At 47.9% G+C, this 16192-nt stretch overlaps 1 protein-coding gene across 1 annotated transcript; it reads left to right on the top strand.

The window, feature by feature from the left end:
• Positions 1-4629: 4629 nt before the first annotated feature.
• LOC144147272 (3-alpha-hydroxysteroid sulfotransferase-like) lies at positions 4630-12347 on the top strand. Its single transcript, XM_077679366.1, has 2 exons — positions 4630-4761; positions 9079-12347. Exon 2 carries the CDS (start codon positions 9108-9110, stop codon positions 10065-10067), a length of 960 nt encoding a protein of 319 aa, XP_077535492.1. The 5' UTR covers positions 4630-4761; positions 9079-9107; the 3' UTR covers positions 10068-12347.
• The last annotated feature ends 3845 nt before the right edge of the window (positions 12348-16192 follow it).

The raw sequence follows: 16192 nt of genomic DNA, 5'->3' as shown, positions 1-16192 counted from the left end.
CTTCGATCACTCTCTACGATAGCGTCGATGTCAGAAGCAGCATCCTCACAGTAGACGGCGATCATCAAGCTTGCGCGGGGTGGCAGGGTGATGTGATCGTCGGCGATCCTGACAGCAGCACGGTGATCGGGGTTCGGCTGCGGCGTCGTGGAGTGATTGGAGGAAAATGTTATCGACTTGGTCTGCAGATCAATTATTGCGCCGTTGTCCGTCAAAAAGTCCATTCCGAGAATCACGTCGCGGGAGCAGTTAGGCAGAACGACGAACGCCGCAGGGTACGTTGTGCCGTCTATGGTGACGCGCGATGTGCACGTTCCACTTGGCGTCACGAGGTGGCCTCCTGCTGTGCGTATGTGCGGACCGTCCCATCTGGTCATAACTTTCTTCAGTTTAGACGCAAATGGTCCGCTCATTACCGAATAGTCAGCTCCCGTGTCTACGAGGGCGACTACGTCAAAGCCGTCGATGGACACCTTGACGTCAGATGCAGTCTTCCTCGAGTTCCGGGTTCGTCGGGGCGTCGTATCTCTGCTTGTACGTGTTGATGGTCGGGCACTGTGCATCGTCGTTGTCGTCGTCTTCTCAACGGACGTCTCGGTCAGGTCGGGTACGCGTCGCGCCGTGTAGCTGTCGTCGTGTTCGGGAGTCTCGTCAGGGTTAGGTCGGGTCGTCGGGATGAGGGCATGTCGTGAATCACTGTTTTCAGCGCGTCCTTGCGTCGTTGGAGGGTTTCTAGTTTTTCGCCGTAGAGCAACTTCACCTCCAGAAGTTGCCGCCTTTAGTTTCCCCCGCGTGGGCTGGGGGACCTTCCACGGGCGAAGTCAGCGTTGCTACGGCGGTTCGGCGATTGGTAGGGGTAGGGCGACGGCGAACGGTTGAAACGCGCTGGGCCACGGCTGGTTTCAGATAGATACTCGTCGATCTCACGTGGTCGTTGGCCAGGGAGAGGGCGAGGTGCGTCGACGGAGAAACCACGCAGTCCGAGTCTCTTGTATGGGCAGCGACGGTAAATGTGGTCGGCCTCTCCGCAGTGGTAGCACAGAGGACGGTTATCGGGAGTTCGCCATACGTCCGTCTTCCTCGGCGTCTGGTTTCGGGCTACCGGGGGTCGGGCGGGTGACAGTGGGCGGCGGTACGGCGGGGCCTCTTGACGCCGTGTTGGAGCAGGGCGGGGTCGACGAACAGCCGCAGAGTATGTCATAGCTTGTGGCTCTCGGGGTACCTCGGATGGCGTAGAAGTTCCCAACGCTTGTTGCACTTCTTCTCTAATCACGACGGTGAGGGAAGCGACTTGGGGCTGCGGCGGCGTTGGGAGAAGTTTCCGCAGCTCCTCTCTCACTATTGCGCGGATAGTCTCGCGTAGGCTGTCGGCCGGGATCCGCGTGCTGCCAAAGTCGTTCGCATTGGCCGCGCCAACAAAGTTGCGGTCATACTGCTTAGCACGCATTTCGAGGGCTTTCTCAATGGTGCTGGCTTCGGTCACGAATTCAGAGATGGTTTTGGGCGGATTTCGGACAAGTCCAACAAACAGTTCCTCCTTCACTCCGCGCATTAAGAAGCGCAACTTCTTTTCTTCCGTCATTTCGGGGTCCGCGCGGCGAAATAGCTGCTTCATCTCCTCAACGAAGATCACAACACCTTCGTTGGGGTGTTGCGTGCGCGTTTCCAACAAAAGGGCGGCTCTTTCTTTCCGCACGACGGTAGTGAAGGTCTTAGTAAACTCGCTTTTGAACTGAGCCCAGTTTGTCAAGGAGCTCTCGTGGTTCTCGAACCAAGTGCGAGCCGAATCTTCCAAGTAAAAGAAAACGTGCCGGAACGTTTCTGCGTCGTCCCACCTGTTGAATTTCCGGACGCGCTCCAGTTTCTCCAACCATTCTTCTGGGTCTTCTGCGGGGGCTCCTCGGAACGATGGCGGTTCCCGGGGCTGCTGCAGGACGATTGGCGACGTTGTTTCTTGCACCATGGTGTTGCTTGCAGCGTTCCTTTTCTTGGGCCCTTCTGGCATCAAACCGAACTCGGGCGGTAAATCTTGCAGGCGGGGGCTGGCTCTTGTTGGACTGGCTTGGCGGCTTTTCGAGGTTGTAGTGGTCATGAAGGGTGCGTACCCCGCACCTCCACCAGATGTCACGAAGACAAGGACGATGCAGTTGTGTTGAATGAGAAACACGTTTATTGGAGCGAACTTGTGCTCCCCTAACAACTCAAAAGAATACAGAGGCGGCGAAGCAGCGGTCAACAAAGTGACTTGCACAGGCGAGTGTCGTCGAATCGAATGCCCCGGTGTCCGCACTGCAGGCCTTTTATCTTTCGGCGCGCGTGGTTCTCGAAACGTCGATTCGCATCGAGAACATAGTAGATCCAAGAAGATCATTCTGGGCCGTTCACGTTAGATCGGAACGCTCTCCCCATCACAACAGATAACGCATGCGGCACGGAAAGAAAGAATGGAACACGCGCTTCCCTTGGCGCAGAGATAACGCAGACCGGCGCAGCCGGGCGGTAAAAGCAAAACACAAATAAGCAAACCCAATGTATGGTTCGCGGCAATATATATATATATATATATATATATATATATATATATATATATATATATATATATATATATATATATATATATATATATATATATATATATATATATAAGGCTTCTAGAAGACATTTGTAAGAGATGCACGGGCAGCCTAACCATTTACAAGCAAAGCGATAAATTTCCGATCCGAAAGGGAGTAAGACAGGGAGATACCATCCCTCCAGAACTATTGGTGCCTCTAGGGGTATTTAGAAAGCTTCACTGGGAAAACATAGGATTAAGGATCAACGGGGAATTCTTGAGCAATTTGAGGTTTGCGGACGACATAGTCTTGCTGAGTGTGACTGCAGATACATGCAAACAATAGTTGAGGAACTACAAACACAAAGCACGGCCGTGGGGCTAAAAACAAATACGAATCAATTTACAGCAATGATTTATAAGCATGCCAATAACGCCTTCTTCGGCTTAGGAAAAGAAACGCTAGAAGAAGTAACAGGATAAAACTACCTCGGACACACGGTTAGTGCTGGCACCAACCACGAAAAAAATCTGGCGCAGAAAAGGTATGCGCTGGGGAGCACACGGAAAGCACTCCGAAATAACGAAAAGTAGGCTACCTCTGCCACCCAAGAGAAAAATCTAGAACCAGTGCATAATGCCGGTGATGGCATTATTGAGCTGAAACTCGGCGCCTTACTAAACTACTAGAGCAAACTTAGGCTGGCTCAACGGGCTATGGAACGAATAATTGTAGGAATAACACTCAGGAACAAGAAACAAGTTACCTGGATCAAAGAACAAACTAGAGTTGACGATATCATAGTTCAGATAAAGAAAACGAAATGGACTTGGGCTGGCCATGTGATGAGCCGAACCGACAACCGGTGGACGATTAGGGTAACAGACTGTGTGCAAGAGATGGGTATGGAGGAAGGGTAGGGCAAATAACACGATGGAGGGATGAAATATGAAACTTCGGGGGTAAACTGTGGACTCGAGTAGCGCAGGACAGGAGCGGTTGGATGTTACTGGGAGCGGCCTTCGACCTGCAGTGGACCTGAGCAGTCTGATGGTGATGATGATGATAAGCATTACGGCTTACCCAGTAGCCGCCATCCTCACAGCGTTACGCAAACCTAGCTCCAGCGAAACCTGCCCTTACGCCCACGAAGTCCTTTAACAACAAAACTCACCTTCTCGCTTTATCCAACGATATATGGCGTGCAAAATCTGGCAAAAAAAGAGGGTTTCGCAGCGTTAGAAAACGATATGGCATTATTTGTTCGTGAATCGCGGTGATACTAGCAGTATTCCGAAACTTGGAGAAAACGAGGTGCTCTGCTGCGTGGGTGTAAGATGGGGACTCGATTCGAAAGAGCGGGTGCGGTGTCACCCTGCTCCTCACGACATCAAAAAAAAAAAGCAACTGGAGGAGTCGCTTTGATTTTTGTCCCATGTGGTTTTTTTTGTTTTTCTTGTGTTCCAGTCAAATCGTTTATTTTTCTTCTCCTTGCGAAGATACGACCAACAGGCCACTGGTAAAAGCGGATTCATAGGGTGTCTGCCGGACCCTTTATTGTTTACCTTAAAGATGTTTTAGCTGCAAATGCGTTCGAGAGTTCCTTTTTGCTTCTCTTGGTGAAGATATATTCTATGAAGTTTCTATAGCGCCATTGCATCTGAATGGCGGTTCATTTGATTTCAATGCCATTTCTCGTCTTTTTTGATTTCGCAATCTAATACGTGAACAAAGTAAAGCGCTTAAGGGGACGGAAAGAAGCGTAAGTGGAAAATTGTCTGCTTGATATGCGGTCCATATTTAGGTGATGGAGTACTATGAGTATTCCCTTTAATGTTTTGCCCGCGCTGGCGGCGAAAAAGGCGAATTCGGGCGCTCAGAGTCGTGCTCTGCATTGAAAAGTAAACGAAATTTATATCGCTGCTGTAACCTGTGCTTAAAACCCGGGTAAGTTAAAGCTTAAAAAAACAACTGAAAGAAGAAACAAGCAAAAATAAAGAGGCTGGAAACACCTGCATCCTGTGTCAGTGCTCGCTGCTAAAAGTATGGAGCAGCCGCCAATGATAGGCTGGCAGCCGTGGGTTAGTATGCTGCACCGCGGTTGAACCTGCCGGGAATCTGTAGCGACTTCGTTTAAGCGGCCCGGCGGGTGCGCACGATAAAGCGTTCAACGTGGCAAGGAAGTCATTCAGGGAGCTTTGAAAAGGTAGTTTTGTTCCTTTTTTAAAAGACGATAGACTTTCTGCGGGTACTTAAACCCAAAAATTTGGTCTGTCTGTCTGTCTGTCTGTCTGTCTGTCTGTCTGTCTGTCTGTCTGTCTGTCTGTCTGTCGATCCAGCCTTCCGTCCGAAAGATTTTACATAGGCAAAACCTTTGCGAACCACATGATTTGGTGTCATAGTTCGTTCTTGTCAACATTGTTAAGAAAAGCAAGAAGGTAAACATATTTGTGGCAATATCGATGAAGAACGACTACTAGGCCACTTCTTCAAATTGAAAATCGATGTGCGCAAGATATTCCTGCTAACAAATAGAAAATACGCTTTAAAAACAATATTCCAACCCAAAGTACCAAAAGTGCACCCGCCTCAGCCTAACCCTCATTGCGACGTACCAAGCCCAGCAGTAACAAAAGGTTCCAACAGATGACGCACGGTCAGTGGAACGCGGGAAAATCGAATTCAGTTGAGCAAGTTTTCGCCTCGACTATCGTGGGAAGAGCGATACAGAGGGGAAGGACGTGTGAAAGCTGGGCAGGGGAGAGAAGGAAGACATTTATGTTGCATTTAGATATTTGCTGCTAAGCTAGCAGATACGCGGCCATTGTTTTCTACTGGAGTTAGATAGGTGTTCGGAATTCAGGCGGAATTAAAGAATAAATTATACGAGAAGATATATCTGACTATTTTCTTTCTTTGCTTGTCTCAATTTTCAAATGATGCTTCGTGTGCCTGTTTAGAAGTAACACAGTGAAGCTCGCACTTTTCTCCAACCTCTTGTACAAGTTGCGTCAATAGAAACACATTCTACGTTCTAAGCCAAGGAGCCGTACGTTTGTGCCGGCTAACTGAAAATATAGAAACTATCGTGCAGTTCGTCAGCTTCGTAACAGGTGAAGCTTTCGGCCGTTTCGGGCTGCTCGGGCGCTCTTTGGTAGTGATGTCGGCGCATTAACAACGGTGCATATGCCACTAGTTCATTCTTGCACATCATAGACCGCTGTGGCGCACAAAATCAGAACACGGGGTTAAACTGAAATTGAGTCGAGGGTAACCCCGTGTGGTGTCACACTTTTAAATATGCTCATACGCGATGCGTTGCTTCAACATGTGGTGCTGAAAGAAGGCACCCTGTATGGCAATATTTAAAAGCTAGTCGTATATCTTTAGAAAGATGGCTTCGGGAAAGTTGCGCGATGTGCTTACTTTACCTCTGCAGGGTATTGTTCTACAGTTGTCTCCAGCAAAAACTTTTCCGAAACACACATCAATCCCGCTGTCGAATTAAGAATTGTGAACCCACATGTTCAGGTTACAGTTTTGTGTATCCTGTGCATTTTGTGCGGTACTAGATAACTGCTGCCACAGCGAGAGAGAGAGAGAGAGAGAGAGAGAGAGAGAGAGAGAGAGAGAGATACATTTTTGTGGCAGTATAAAGTGGTTTTGCTGCAACTATGGGTGGGGCCCTTCGTCCAGGGCTCTAGTATCTTTAGTTCCTCCTCAGACCCTAAGAGTCAGGGCCCTCTTGATCCCTATGTCGGAGCCGGAAAGCGCCCCCTTCCATCGCACAAACTGATTGGCGTTATTGTCTGCTGGGTGTTATAAGTTATAAGTTGTGGCAACCCCAGGTAGCCTGGTAGACATTGGAGGGCCTTGCACAGTTATTGCACTTTTTATTGTATTGTTGTCGATGCATTATGACCAGCCCTGTCTTGCTAGGGAATGTGTTCGACTGTGATTTTCAGAGCGTTTGGCCTTCTAAAGCCGTGAAGCTGTTGTCCAGGATGGGGTTATTGGCTCGTAGCTCGCACTGAGTCTTCAGTGGATCTCCAAAACTAGACAGGCGGGGCTGAAAAGAGTCAGAGTCCCCTGCTGTGCGGTTGGTGACATCGCACGCCGCTGGATCTGCCCTCGCATTTAGTTCCAGCCCCTCGTGTCCTGAGGCCCAGGTGACTAGATGGACGTGGCTCGATTTGTTTGCGCCGCTTGTAGATGCGCCCATCGATAATATTTTGGGTAGTTTTTTTAGAGTAGGTGACAAGGGTGGGGTTTCAGTTTTAGCGCATTTGGTATGCCACCACAGCCCAAGTTACTTACACTTGCACTTACACTTACAGTGTGCTAGTGTTATCTCTTTCTCGAATAAATAAGGCGTACACGTTCAATAGACACACGATGTGAATTTGGTAAAACATTTGCATTCATTCCCCGATTCCAGTATTGTGTACGTTCCCAGAAGGCCCCAATTTAAGATTCTTGCTCTCCACTGCGTTTACTGAGTTACTCAATTTTGGCTCTACGGTATTTCCTCGCAGTAATTTAACGCTGTTGATTGGTTGGTCTTCAAATTTCCTCTCCGCAACATCGAACATCAAAACTTTCGGGTTAAAACTTTAGCCGTTTATCGTAATTTTCTAGCCGGGGCACAACAATCTCTTAGATTTCTCTTCGGTTCAGTGTCTGCGACCTTCACGTGCCTAGTCAGGCGATCATATGTGTCGCCTTTCGCCCATGAGCCACTGCATAGTGCTGGACCGTTCACCAAATAAATAAATAAATAAATAAATAAATAAATAAATAAATAAATAAATAAATAAATAAATAAATAAATAAATAAATAAATAAATAACACCTGCCACTGAAACTACGCTTTCGCTCCAAATCCCCACCGCCCGTTGTCATTCCGCATGCTAGTTTCACCCTTCCATCACCTCCTTCCGGACCGCACCATACTCGCCACTAAATGAAAATTGGTTTTCTTCTTTATGTTACAACCCAGCAAGAATCAATGTTTCTCACTCGGGACGGGAACCCTACTGGCAGAGCCTTTGTAAGTTCTTCTGTAGGGGCGTCGCTGATTTGATATATAGCAGTGGTCCATGTGCGGCACTCTCTCCGTCCCGACAGGCAATGTCATCCCAAGTTTGACACGTATTACCTTCCTAGGCCCCATAAGACTAATCAATCGCTAGCTCTCCCAGAAAGTTCTCAGGTAGGGTGGGGCCCCACACTGAGGGCAGATCGATAGATGAAAGTTTATTAGCACAGGGTGGTAGGGAAGAATCAGCCGCGTCGGTCCGGGACGCCGCTTAGGGACGAAATGATGTGGGTGGCAAGTTTACGTTGTCCATGGAGACTTCTAAGAGCCACCAACTCTCATGCGTAATTATGCGGTTGTGTAGAGTTTTGGGGGCAGTACCACGAAGTAATCCCGCGTAGAAAGATAAAGGGAAAGGGGACACAGTAGAAGAAAGGTGTGGGGTATCCTACAAAAAAAACAAAAACAAAGTTGAGCGGGTGTTTGTAATAGTTATGTTTGTGCCTTTTGAATAAACGTTTCCTGGTGGCTGGATAGCCTGACGTAGAGAGGAGAAGAGATGCGATGGGTACCTAGAAGGTAAGGTAGAGTGGAAGGAAATAGGTGAAAGATTAAGATTTGTGTCACGGGTGCAATCACGCAACAATGAATTGAAATTTAATCCTGTTTTATTCTCTACGCGTCATTGTCATCGCCCACCGTCCGCTTTAGAGCGGCCATAAAAGCACGCTATTACACATCCTTGGAATTGCATCCTAACCGTGTAGTGGAAGCAGCGAAACAACTATTTCATGGTCGCATTCAAGTGCAGAATGAAATACTGCCCTTTCCAAGCTTGTACATTTACTCATAGCAACTTAACAACAACAACTGCATGAATAATGGCCCTCTTCAACGCATTTTTACCTTTTCCCAGCATCTGAAATGTTTTTACAACATGGCCGATGCGCGTGTTCCTTACAGAGGTGTCCATAACATATCCAGGCAAGTGTTTCTCCGATATGCCCATCAGTTAACATGTAAACTCGCTAAGAATATGTAGCTCTTTTTCTGATTTTCAAGGCCAGGGTACTCTCTCTATTTCTGTAACACGTCCACGTCCAATATCGCTTCTCTGCTAAGGCGATTTTCTTTCAGGGGGAGAAACAAAAAGGTGCGATAGATTCTTTGAAGGAGGTCGCCAGAACAGCAAAGCATATACTAAAAGAAGAGGTGCATGCTGCTGGGAGAAAATCGCCGTGGGCCATTTTTTTGTCACTGATAACTATATATATAGCTTCCGCAGTGCTTCCAAGTACAGTGCTAAAAGTGAAAGCGCTTACCAGCCCCACTGCAGGGCTCAATCCAAGTGCGATGCTAACAAGTTCGCATGTCTATGCATTTCATCCTGATGTGTATGCCTAAAGCATGCGTAAAACACAAGAGAAAAGAATGGCAGCATCACCTGCCTTCTTGGCTCTGTTTCAAATTTCCTTTCCTTTACAGAGGCGCGAACGGGAAAACGAGGTGCCATCATGACAGGGAGGAGGCCACACTTTCAACTCATCGACGGCGTTCCAAGGGGCGCTAACTTCAACCCGGAGGTGTTCAGAGAAAGTCTGAAATTCCGAGCCCGCCCGGGAGACGTGCTCCAGTCAACGTACCCGAAGTGCGGGACAAAGTGGGTGCAGTACATTACTCAGCTCATCCTCAGAGAAGGCGAGCCAATTCGGGACTACGACGACTACTTTAGGAACATTCGCTCCGTCGAGTACACCAACGACAGGGAATGGAAGGCCGCGCTGCCGCTTCGAACCTACCTCACGCACTTACCACTCCGCCCGGAAATGATGGACGATGGCGCCAAATACGTCTACGTTGCGCGCAACCCTTGGGACGTGTGCGTCTCCTTCTACGACATGGTCAGCGACCTGAGTGTCTACCGCTTCCAGGACGGTACGTTTGAGGAGTTCTTCGAAGCCTTCCTGGCTGGAGACTTTGGGTTCGGGAGCTACTTTGAACACGTGGCCTCTGCGTACGCAATGAGGGAAAGGCCCAACGTGTTCTTCTTCACGTACGAGGAGCTGAAAGGGAACACGAGAGACACGGTCCTGCGCCTGGCTCAGTTTCTGGGAGAGAGATACGGAAGACTGTTTGGGGATGCCAGCAACGGTATGCTGGACACCCTGCTCGAGAGAAGCAGTGCGGATCAAATGAGGAGCGTGATGGTCGTTCGCATGGAAAAGGACGAGACGTCCGGCTGGTACGCCCAGGTGAAACAGAACAACGTCACCAGCAAGAGAGGATACCAAGGCGACGGAAACAAGTACACTGTCGTGAATAAGGGAAGGGTGGGAGGCTGGAAGGAAATGTTCACGGCCGACCAGCTGCGGCGACTGGAGGCGAAGATTGTTGAAGAAGGAGAGAAGGCGTCCTTTATGGCACTGTGGGAAAGTATGCGAGCGGAGGCTGTGGAGCTCTCTAAAAGAACATAAATATCGGACATAGAGCAAACAGGACAAGCAGTGGTAAAAATCTTTAGAGATTTAAAGATTTTAAATCTTTAAAAAGGGGCGCTGCCGTTGGAGTGAGTGCCAGTGGATTTGGGACATCACCGAAGGTGTAATTACTCAGCACATTTATTGAAAATAATATCAAACCAGATGCGAATAAATCGTAAAACATCGAATAAATGATAAGAGGGACTGTAAGTTCGTTCCATATTTTCAATAGCCGGAGTTCCCCTCATTCAATTATTTGCAAAATGACAGATCTTATCTTGTTTGTTGCTGACCCGGGGAGGGCCATGCACTCATTGAACCGTTAATCTACGCCGGGTTTAGATTTCCATACAGTGCTGACTCTTCTCAAAGAGGTCCTCAGGTTTTTTAATATGTTACTTTTTCAATTTACGCCCACTAAAAAAATCTTGGCCTTCTCACTGGTCGCCCTCTTATTACTTCACTCACCTACCAAGTTAAATTTGTAGCTAGTATAAAGTTAATGAAATTCTTTTATTGATGGGTATGACTGATTCCCTGGCGTGTGAATAGAAGCAATATTGATTTGGCTATTTTACTAATCCATATTCTTTCCTGGCCTCGTTCGTTTACTTGCCATAGTGAATTCATTACAGGCAGGAGTAAGATCCCAGAAAAAACATGCAAGCTTTCCGATACAGGCAAAAGGCGAATAAATGCTTTTAGTCTAAAATGGAAATTTCATAAAAAAAGTAATGTGAAAACCTGGCAAAAGTAGGACATGGGCGAGCAAATAAATCTAAAAAATCTGAAATCTTTACCAGAAAAATGTTCACAGCATAAAATACTGGAAAAATTGGGGTCGCCAGGGATAAATTCTCAGTACCTTTGAGGGCTATAATTAGCCAAACATTCCACAATAAATGCAATAACGTGTCAGTCTTAGACTCGAGGGCTGTTTTGTGCCGGGAAGTACTGTAAGCAGACGTGACGTAGGGGAGTGTAACGTCAGAAACAGAGTGGTTGTCTGAAACGTACATTTCATGCATGTAGGTGATCATTTTGTTCATGCACTCAGCAGGGGAATTTCTCCGATGATGATATGCAGTGGTGAGTTTGTGCGCTATTTTGCAGGTACGCAGAAGATCGTTTATGAGGTGCGACACAAAGTAGCCTCCACGGTCTCTAAGTAACTGACGAGGAGCTCCAGAGGAGCTCCATAGCGGAGGGTCACGTCGGAAGGAAGAAAACCAGCGACGCCTGTTTCCCTGCTCTCAGGCAGAGCCCATGTGATGGCGTAGCGCGTAGCACAGCCTGTCGATGCCGAAATTCAGCGATTGTCGGGCATCCATAACAGAAATACGCTTAGGAGGTCCGAACCAACGCGATAAGCTCGTTCCCTTGGGATGTCCGTAGTTTGCAACTCAGAAAGCGGCAATGTGACGCGATCCGTTTACGCTATTCTTTGGCCAACGTAAACACGTATGCAGGCCGTCCCGGTCTAGGGCGACAGCTATTTAGTATGTCCACTTTCTTTCAGGCTAGGACGAATTTAACTTTCTTTGAACACAATACAGTCAAATCTCGATGCAACGAACACCACTTTAATGAACTTTTCAGACTAACGAGCACTTAAGAAATCCCACGCCGACTCCTTATAGTGCTAATGTAAAATTATTTCACTACTACGTACTTCACAATAGCGAATTTTTGAAAATAACGATCGTTTGATTTAGTTCCGTGTCATGTTAACAACGCCTCAGTACTACGAACTCATATTTTCAAGGCCGGAGATCCTTAGATTTCCGTTAGACAATCGCGGCAACCGGAGCCGTATGCTAGCAGACGACACGGCAAAGCGCAGCGCAAAAGAGGACGTCTTGCAACTTGCTCCGCGGAATGCGGGAGCTGATGCGAAAGAGAGAAAAAATAGGGTGAGGAGAAAGGAAAAAAAATGCAGCATGGGTGGCCTCCTCCGTCCAGAAAGCCACGGCCGCGCTATTCGCGCCCCACCTCGAGTTTTTCTACGTTCCGCCGCTGCTCGGGTTGTTTGCTGGATCTTCACGGACATAAGCGGAGCTGACCACATAGGACAATCTTCAGAGCATGAGCCTTCAGGATGAAGAAGGCAGCGAGGACGGCAAGAACGACGATGCCTCTGAGGGTGCCGCAGCAGCGCTCGAAGACTGCGACCAGCACGTGACGAATGCGGATGTGCTGGACAGCGTACGAAAACCGCACATTTCCGGGTAAAACCGCGCGGCCACGGAGTCAGTCCACAGGAATATGGAGGAGTTGGAGTCCTCCGTGCTAGGAAGCTTGTGCTGCACGCAACAGAAGAAAATTGCCAACTACTTTAAATAAACGTACATTCTTCCATGATCACTTGTGCATTTTTTCTGAAAATTGACTTGAAGGATCCAGAGCTCTACAGGTAGGTCGTTTTAGGAATTGAAATGTTATTTGTTGTCTTAAATTTTGCGATTTTCGCTACAACCACCTTTCAGAATAACGAGCAATTTTCCGCGGTCCCCTGAAGTTTGTTATATGGAGATTTCGCTGTAATGTCTTTTAAAAGGAAATGCGGCGGACTATTTTTCGGCGAGGAGATAGCTACTCGACGCGTTTAATTGACTGTCCAGTAACTTTGATGTAAAAGCAATTAAAATCTGCATCTTCCTATTACTTTAGCACATTACAGTCATGTTTATTTTAGGTTTTTACTTCGCACTTTTCTTTTAGAAAGCACAGCGTCCTAGCCACGACGGGTAAACAACGTTACATGTGCCTGCTGTGCCCTCACGCGTGGTAGCCTTTCGTCTTTCAAGCTTTATAAAATAAATACTGGTTTAGCACGCGGCCTACCAGAATAGGATGGCCGCCCACAGCTCCTCTTTTTCTCCTCTACCGCGTCCCCATTGTTTCAATAAACGTTTTTTTTCTCTCTCTCTCTCTCTCGACCGGGTAAACGATGAAAAGTGTGCCTATTTGAGCCAGTCTATGCAGTGCAAGCAAAAACAGAGGCTTCAGCAATTCCCCTTAGTGTCCCTTTGAAACCCGGCACTCACCCGCGCCAGTGGCTGAGTGTGAATAACACGTTGTGCTGGTGAGAAGAAGGACGTGTGTTTCTTTGTCGCCTGCGACAGCCACTTTTCTGATAGAGAAGATAATTAAAAACACCCGTTTGTTAAGATTTCAGAGCCCGTTAAAGATCTCCAGGCGGTCAAAAGTAATCCTGAGCCCTCCACGGTGGTGCGCTTCATAGACCATAAAGCTTCATATAGCTTCGGTGCGTTAAACCCCACAATCGAATCAACACATTCCCATATGGTCCATATCTAGCTCACACGACAGCGAGAAAGAGTGAGGGAGGGAGAGAAAGAAAAGTCAAGGCATTTGCGCAAGGCCATTGGGACGCGATGAATCACTTAGCGAGAGGTGGCGTAGTAGCGGGTCTGGCCCGTGAACTGTACTATTCGTTTTGTTTTCAACAGCTTCGCTGTTGAAACCGAAGCTCCCGTGGGTAGATATTTCGGAGGAGCAATGGAAAATTTGGCATCCACCTCAATGCAGCCGTACGGCTACAAAGAAAAAATATACAGCTTCCTCAGAAACTTCGCAGTTGAAGAAAAATTCGCCCTGTTCCAGGATTCGATCCCGGGACCACCGCTGAATCGGAGCGGTCGCTCTACCAACTGTGCTAACGAAGAGGCTAGTCGTTTGTAGCGCGAGAACGAATTGATCAACAACTAGAAGTAATGGACAGGTGTTCCACGACATTCCTTCGCAGAAACTTACTCCACCTCGGGGATTTCCCCTAAATCTGGTCGATAGTTCGGCGGAGGTTGAAGATCACAAAGAGCTCAAAATTAATCCGGTGCCCTCCCCCCCCCCACACCCCACGCGGCAAGTAGCGGGGGTGTAGCTTCGGTGCGAACCGACCCCCTCCCCCTGCTCATCCCCCACCCGCTTCCCGCTCTTCCAACCCTCCTAAATGAGAGAACGTCTAAAAATACTCGTTCAGCTTGGAAGTAGTCTTCTCGGGTCGATTACAAACAAACACCTATTACAACGCACCCATCCTCCACGCTATCTCCCCTACCCAATACACCCTCACCTGTCAATTCTGCCCCTCTCTTAATACTACCTACCACATGGTGTGGGCCTGTCAAAACACTCCATCGCTTACCCCCAATCCCAGACCTTCCCCGGAGCCGTGGGGGGGCTGCTGACCAGCTCCCGTCACGCTGACCAGATGTTTCTGGTCCCCCGTGCCAGGGCTGCAGCCAATGCCCTAGGGTACCTGGACTGAGGCGAACCTACCCCACCGAGTGACGGCTCAACCACCACCGTTTGCTCTATTAAATGTTTATTCTCTCTGTCTGTCTCTCTCTCTCTCTCTCTCTCTCTCTCTCTCTCTCTCTCTCTCTCTCTCTCTCAGCTTCAATGATGAGACGTCGCGAACGCTGATGTTAACAGCGAAGCTACCTGGCGTTCCCTAATTGTAGGGCTAAGCTTCATAGAACTTCTCGAAGACAGCAAATAGGGCTGAGTTCCAATTGGCGGACAGCTTGGTAGACACGTTACGAAGCAGTCTAATTCACGTCTAAAGGTAGCAGAATGGGAACGGCGCAGTGGTCACCTACGCAAACGACAACTTTGTGTCAGACATGTTGAGCAGCGCAAGCAGCACGGTTCGTAAATAATATTACCGTTATTATTACCAAGATTGTGTCATTTAAAATCTGAACAAACGCAGCTTCGCCACCATTAAATAATACTACATATTTCAATAAATTAACGTTAATTTGTCAAAACATTGGTACACAAAAAGGTGGTGCTGGCGTCACGTATTAGTTTAGACAGGAAGGTAGCCTGCATCGTTGCTGACTTCGATGCAGCCTATTCTAAGCAGTCTTCGTTGACTGCTTCGTTCGAATTGGAATGGGGCTCAACATGGCGATCTGTCCGCGAAGACGGCAACGAAGCCGTCTAAAGGGTCAATTGGAACGGACCCTACGTCCCCATTCGCGCCAAGGCATATTTGTCCCGTCGCGCCATCTACTGGACCATTTTCTTACTTTTGAACTTGCTACTCGGCCACGAGGGGGCGCCGTGAGCGCTTTTTTGTTTTTTCACGGCATATGTTTTTGGCTATGAAAGAACAGAAACAACGGAAATATCACTTATTTAGTGATGACTTGCGTAAAATGCGTTAGACGTTTTCTTTTTGCTCTACAGTGTTGACAAGTGTAAACGTTGATACCAGATTTAGGAGTTCACCAAAGCTTTTCTTATATAAGCGTCTAGTTCAAACATTCTTCGAACTTGCTGCGAGTGTGCTTGGCGATTGCTCTCCCCATAGCTAAGCTATGTCCTCTCCACATCGCTGCGACCGCGTTACCACATTTCCTCCCATGTAAGCCTCAACCAAGAACACCTTCGCTGGTAAAACAACTCAGTCGCCCGATGGGAGAGCCCTCCAAGGTTCAGTGGAAACGTGGCGATCAATTTTGGCTCCCACCCTCGGTAATCGTTGTGCCGTACGCAGAGGTAGGCGAAAGAGGGGGAGGGGAAAACTTTCTCCTCGGCCAGCAGTGTACAAAATAGATGCTGCGGCGACAGTTCTCTTGCGCGGACAAGCCATCAAGATGGCATTCTATGTAGAAGCTGATCGTAACAAATCGGCTCTCTCAGATGCACTCTTCGTTATTGCAGCGAAGCTGTACATAGCTTGGATCCCGTTTTCTGGTGTCGGCGGCAACATTTTGCCCAGCAGCATCTGTTCAACATATAAAGCAGCAAAAAAATGTTACGACGTAAGATATCAGACATAAGATATATATTTTGATACAAGAAAGCATACACTTCCCATGAAAAAATGCAGGAAGAACACACTAACGCCTAAGACTTTGAGGTGGTGAAGCTGTACGCAACCTTCACGACCACCGCGACGGTTTAAGTCTACGATTGCAGCTGATTTACTTCTTCGCTGCCGCGAAGGCCTTTGCCCCTTCGTAGTTGCTATAAGTGTGAGCTTCCTTCATTTTTTGGAAGTGATAATCATTGGACATCACCTTGGAGGGCCGTACGCTATGACGTGTCTTTCTTGTTCCGAGAAAAGTGTTGCCATGATTACG

Source organism: Haemaphysalis longicornis, unplaced genomic scaffold, assembly GCF_048455015.1.
Source record: "Haemaphysalis longicornis isolate Haplotype H1 unplaced genomic scaffold, Haemaphysalis longicornis Haplotype H1 scaffold_7, whole genome shotgun sequence".
Lineage (NCBI taxonomy): Eukaryota > Metazoa > Arthropoda > Arachnida > Ixodida > Ixodidae > Haemaphysalis > Haemaphysalis longicornis.
The sequence above is the reverse complement of the archived record's forward strand: the minus strand, read 5'-3'. Positions and strand labels throughout refer to the sequence as shown.